This window comes from Lipotes vexillifer, unplaced genomic scaffold, assembly GCF_000442215.2.
Source record: "Lipotes vexillifer unplaced genomic scaffold, Lipotes_vexillifer_v1.1 scaffold796, whole genome shotgun sequence".
Lineage (NCBI taxonomy): Eukaryota > Metazoa > Chordata > Mammalia > Artiodactyla > Lipotidae > Lipotes > Lipotes vexillifer.
In genome coordinates, this window is record NW_006773072.1 from 2,643,715 (window position 1) to 2,649,501 (window position 5,787).

The following is a 5,787-nucleotide window of genomic DNA, read 5'->3' on the forward strand; positions in this document are numbered from 1 at the left end:
AGCAATAAGGCAAGAAAAAGAAATAAAAGGCATCCAGCTAGGAAAGGAAGAAGTAGAATTTTCTCTTTTTGCAGACGGCATGATTGTCTATGGAGAATATCCAACAAAATCTACATCAAAAGCTGGTAGAACTCATGGCAGAGTTTAGCAAGCTTGCAGGATATAAGATCTATAATGGAAAAGTTAACTATATTTCTACATACCAATATCATTTACAATGGTGTCTTATTAAAAAACTGAGCTAAATGGATGCTAGAATAACGTAAAACTTAAAATTAGGGAAACAAAAACATAAGAGGAAATTCTATGTGAACTTGGGTTAGGTAAAGATTTCTTGGATGTCACGAAAAGCAAAATCTATAAAAGAACAAGTTGATAAGTTGGACTTCAAAATTTTAAACTTCTGCTCTTTGAAAAACACTGTTAAGAGAATGAAAATATAAGCCATAGATGGAGAGAAAATATTTGCAAATCATATATTCTATAAAGGACTTATATGTAGAACATATAAAGAACTCTTAAAACAATCATAAGAAAACAAATCATACATTAAGTTTGAGTGAACAAAGGTTTTCTTTGGTAATATCTAGGAGTAAAATAGCTGGGCCGTAGGATAAGAATAAAATTTTCATTAATTTTGTTTACTACTGTTTGTCTATTTTGTTTCCTATTGTCTTACCTTATGTTTTCTACTACATTGATTTTAGCTCTTGTACTATTCCAGGTTTCTATTTATTTCTGGTTTAATATGTAATCATTTTCTAGTATCTTAAGGCGGAACCTCAGGTTATTTATTGCCTATGCCCTAATTTCCAGAACCTGGGAATATGTTACCTTGCCTGGCAAAAGGGCAAAGGGACTTTGCAAATGTGATTAAGGGTAAGGACCTTAAGATGGGAAGAGTACCCTAGATTCTCCAGGTAGACCCAATCTAATCACACACAGCCTTAAAATCAGAGAGGCTTTCCTGGCCACGTCAGAGATTGAGATGGAAGAAGAAGAAAAAGAGACGCATAGAATGAGAAGGATTCAACCCACCACTGCTGGCTCTAAAGATGAAGAAAGGGAGCCACCAGCCAACGAACATGGGTGGCCTCTAGAATCTAGAAATGGCCTTAAGCTGAGAACCAACAATGAAATGAGGATCTCAGTCCTATTACTATAAGGAACCAAATTCTGCCAACTCAAACAAGAAAATGCTCCTCCCCTAGAGCCTCCAGAAAGGAACACAGTCTCACTGACACCCTGATTTCAGGTAGGGTGAAAATCTACAAGGGCATCTACAAGAGTCTGGTATAGGGACTCTATATCAGACTTGTGACCTGCAGAACTATAAGCTGCTAAATTTGTAGTAATTTGTTATGGCAGCTGTAGGAAACTAACACACTGCTTTAAAGTCTTTGTGTGCTAATTTCAGCACCTCTATCATCTTGGGATCTGTTTTTATTAACTGCTTCTGTTCTTGATCATGGCCACATGTTTCTGCTCCTTGTGTCTAGCAATTTTTAATTGTAGGCTGGTTGTTGTATTCTTCTATTGAAGCACTGTAGAAAGTCTAGATTATATCACTGTCCTTTAAAAGGAGTGGAACTTTATTCTGGCAGGCAGTGAAACTACTGACAGAACCTTTTTTCCCTGTTAGGCTTGGCTGTATCTTTTGTTAGAGTGGATCTATTTTAGTTTTGAACTTAGCCCTAGAGCATGGCCATTACTCCAGGGCCCAGTACTTACTGCTAAGGTATGGTTTTCTTGGGGGTCTCGAATGAATACTTAAAGGGCTCAGCAAGGTCTTTTAACTCCGGATGGGCCAGGACTCCTGTGTCTTCCAGGACTGCCTGACCTCTGGCATCTCCTTTCAACACTCTGCCCCACAGTAGGTAATCTCTTTCAGGTCTCTCCAAGTCTTTGCTACACATGCTCAGCCAGCCCTTGCCTAAATCCTATAGTAAACGTCCCCATGAAGTCTTCCTCCCTCCCCCATTCCATATCGTACCTCCTTCTCTGTATCCCACCCTATAAATTACAGCAACTTCAGCAGCTCAGAAGGCTAATTTCTGCCTTAGCTCTGCAAGACCCACTACTTTGCTTGAATTCTATCTTCTTTACTGCAAGTAGGAAAGTGCCTCTACAAAGAAAGCTGGGGTGACAGTGGGGTATGACTTTTGCATTTCCCTTCTCTCAAGGCGCATGGTTATGTCCTACTTGTTGTTCCTGCCCAATTTCATAGTTGTCTACAGTGGAAGGTTAAGTCCAATACCAGTTACTCTATTATAGCTGTAGAAAGAAGCCCTAAAATGTATCATTTTTATGACTTAGCACTTTAACCAAGTGTTTCCAATGACCTGTCTCAAGAGAGTTTCTATGGTACTTATTTCAGACAGTTATTGGGAGGATTAAGTGCCCTATGCATGTAAAGCATTCAGCAGGGGGATGGTATGCTCTCAAAGAAGGACTGGTTAAGAAGAATTATGCACATGTTTAAATTGTTAAATTTTCAAGTGCACTGTCTGAGCAATTTCACTATGACCACTCATATAAACTTAAATGAATATAACAAAGTATTTTAATTTTCTTAAGGTACAGAATATTTGTCTAAGCATTCCTCTTTCAGTTACATCAGTGAATAATTACAGAAAGGAAACAGCTGTTCTAGCCTTAAAGCTATTGTCAAATAAAGTCATTAAGTTAAGAACAAAGTTAAACAAATTAGTACAGTCTTTAGTAACCAGTTCAGTTTGAAAATTAAATTAGGCCCTCCATAAAAAAATAAAACAAATTAAAAACACTCTATTTATCCATAATTAAGTGTTTTGCTTATTTCTTAAACTTTGTCTCTGTGCGTGGTATGTAAATACATGCAATTTCTTTAAAGGATGTTTTTCTTGGAAGCCCATCTTTCGTCAAAAAGCTTTTCCTTATATAGCTAAAATGTTTGTGAAAAGCATTTAGCGATTGTTCATAGGTGAGTGATGAACAATCCACATGGTATCTAGCAACATTATCTCATCTCAATTTCAAAGAGCTTGAAATTAATAGTGAACAACACTGTCCACCAAATGAATCAAGACTTAGAAGTATGAAACAAAAGATTTAAAGGATTTGTTATAAGCAGTTGATGAAGCCTACAATATAATGGCAATGAATAAGGAGGATGATTCTAATGGGAGTTTCCTAGTCAAGGTGAACTGAGAGGAATTAATATAAAACAGATTTTTTCCACTACGTGCCTTTAAGAAAATGAAGACATTATGAAAGGCCACTGAGCTGGAGCCCCAAATTTAATTCTAACCTATCACATAACAAGTGCAAGGTTTGGGACCAGATGCTTAAACTTTCTGCATAACAGATCCCATCTCTATGGTTTTACACATGACATGGATTAGAGACCACTGAGCACCCTTCCAGGGATAACATCCTATGGCCCTGTGGGTACTTAACTTCCCCCAGCAAATGCATACACAGATCATATCTCCATGAGACTAATCACCCTAATTTGATAGTCACAGTAATACAAAATGAATTCTATATTAAATTTTTGTTTTAGAAAAGAAGCTCATTCTTCTCTAAATCATAATCTACACCAGATTAAATGTGCAGAGAAGAACTAATTCTTTCATTTTCCCCTAGCCACTGCCCCTGGGCTTGACACTGCTCTCCCTGTGCAGATTCTAACACTAAAACTAGTCTCTTTGACTTTCAACATGAGAACTTGCACCACGACCTCTCTTCTCCTCACCAGACCTTCCCTTACATTCAAGAGACAGTGTAGTAACATATTAAAGAAAGCCAGCCCTTTCAGGTTCACATCCCAGATACATCACTTACTGTGCGACAATCGGCAAGTTGCCTAACCTCTCTGTGCTTCAGATTCCTCATCTGCAAAATGGAGGTGACAGTAGTGTCTATTTCATAAGATTTTTGTGAGGACTCCAGGAGTTAACACAGAGAAACCACTTAGAACATTGCCTAGAAGGCAGCAAGTACACGATGTACTTGCTGCCATTATTAAGCCATTATTACCACCTTCTCTCAGAAGTCCAAGTTTTTTCTCCTGATGTAGACAGTTCAGAACTGTGGAAAGAGCAGTAAAAAGAATCTTGTGTTTTAGTTTTGACTCTACAGTGACTGATATTTTTCAGTAAGTGTTTGCCTTCTTCCTCAAAGGGAGAAGCTCCGGGAGGGCCGGCCCACCTGTTTGTTCACCACTGTATCCTCAACGCCTGACACCGGGTAGGAACTCCAATACAGTTCTGATAAGTTAATGATTTAACAAATGAAGGTGGACAAGATTCAGAGACAGAGGGCAAAGGATAATCCACAGAAAAGTAAAAAATGTTAATGAGCAAAAAGAAAAAGAAAAATCTGGGATCACAGTATGGGGATGAGGGGAGGAAAAGTGTGAAAGGAAATAACTGGTTTCCGAACGAAGTGTTAACATTTAAAATCACCAGCCCCCTTCCACCACCAGGCTGTCAGCTCTTCCAGGGCAGAAACCCCATCATCCACCACGGTCTCTTGATTTAAAAGTATTCACTATGACACTTGTACAGTAAGTGATAAATTCGGTGGAACTGTATAAAATTGCCACGTGTAAAGGTCAAAGACGGTATCGATATTGGAAAGGTTCAACCTGGTATAACTGGTTCAATCTAACACAAATAACTGTTAATCCTGCCAACTCAGTCTCTTGGTACATTTATAATCACATTTACAACACCGGCTGTCTGTAAACAGTACCATTATTGCCTACGTTTTGGAGGTGAGGAAGTGTCACAGCTGATAGGTGCCGGAGTCGGTTCCCTCAACCACCAGGCTACACTGCCTTCCCAAAGAGTCCGAGGGCTGTGGCTCAGAGACAGCGACTAGCCCACGCTGCAGGCAACGAGATGCCCGGGCTCGAAACCGGCGTGTCTGACGCCAAAACCCTTGACCTTCCACTAGCCAGCCTTTCCGTCAAATCCAATGCTTTCCTCCCCCGCCCCGACGCCCACCCCATTTTACAGAACGGGAACCTGGGCCTCGCCGGGGCCAAGCTGCCCCGCCAGTCAGCGGGAGACATGGCACTGCCCGGTCTGCAGAGAGCGAAGGGCTGGGCCGGGCTGGGGTCCCGCTGGCGGGAAGGGGCGCCGAGGGTCCCAAGAGGCCCGGGACGATGCCCAGAATGGGGACAATCGAGGGCGGAAGGTGGGAGAGGGCGCTTACTCCGTCCCATGGCGCCTCTCGAGTTCGCGGGCCCAGGAAGCTCGACCAGGACCCCCAAGGACTCCCTGGACGCCTCCTAGTCTCTCCTCCGCGCGCCCGCACCTGGGAGCCATGGCAACGGGGATTCTACGGCGGCCGCGCGGGGCCAGGCGGGGCCGCGTTTCCCGACTCAGGAGGAGCAAGGAGGCGAGAATGGGCAGAGGAGGGTCTCCCCGCGAGTAGACAGGGGCGCCCCGCAACCCAGACCTAGTCCTCCTCCACGTCCCCACCTTCCACCTTCGCAGACTGCTTCCCTTTCCCCAGATCAACTGGCCAGTCTAAACAAAGAACCAAGGGACGCTCTGTTTCCTGAGGGGAGCTGCTTCCTAGGCGTGCCTCTTAGCCCGCCCTTTACTTTTTTTTTTTCTCTTTGTATTTTATTTAACGCCTTCCGGAGCCAGGAAATCTGGAATCGGCCCACACTCCATTTCCCAGAGGTGTGACCTTAAACTTCCTTAACCTTAGTTTCCACCTGTCAGATGAGTGCTAATAATAACCTCCAAGGATCATTGTGAAGCTTTTTTTTTTTTTTTTTTTTTTTTTTTG

At 42.2% G+C, this 5,787-nt stretch overlaps 1 protein-coding gene across 1 annotated transcript in view; it reads right to left on the reverse strand.

Annotated features, from left to right (window-relative positions):
- Nucleotides 1-5,448: 5,448 nt before the first annotated feature.
- Nucleotides 5,449-5,787, reverse strand: part of TMEM71 (transmembrane protein 71) — a 40,154-nt gene continuing 39,815 nt past the window's right edge. Inside the window, exon 11 of the mRNA XM_007448007.1 lies at nt 5,449-5,519. Within this exon, the coding sequence (XP_007448069.1) occupies nt 5,449-5,519 (71 nt within the window). The remainder of the gene's footprint in view (nt 5,520-5,787) is intronic.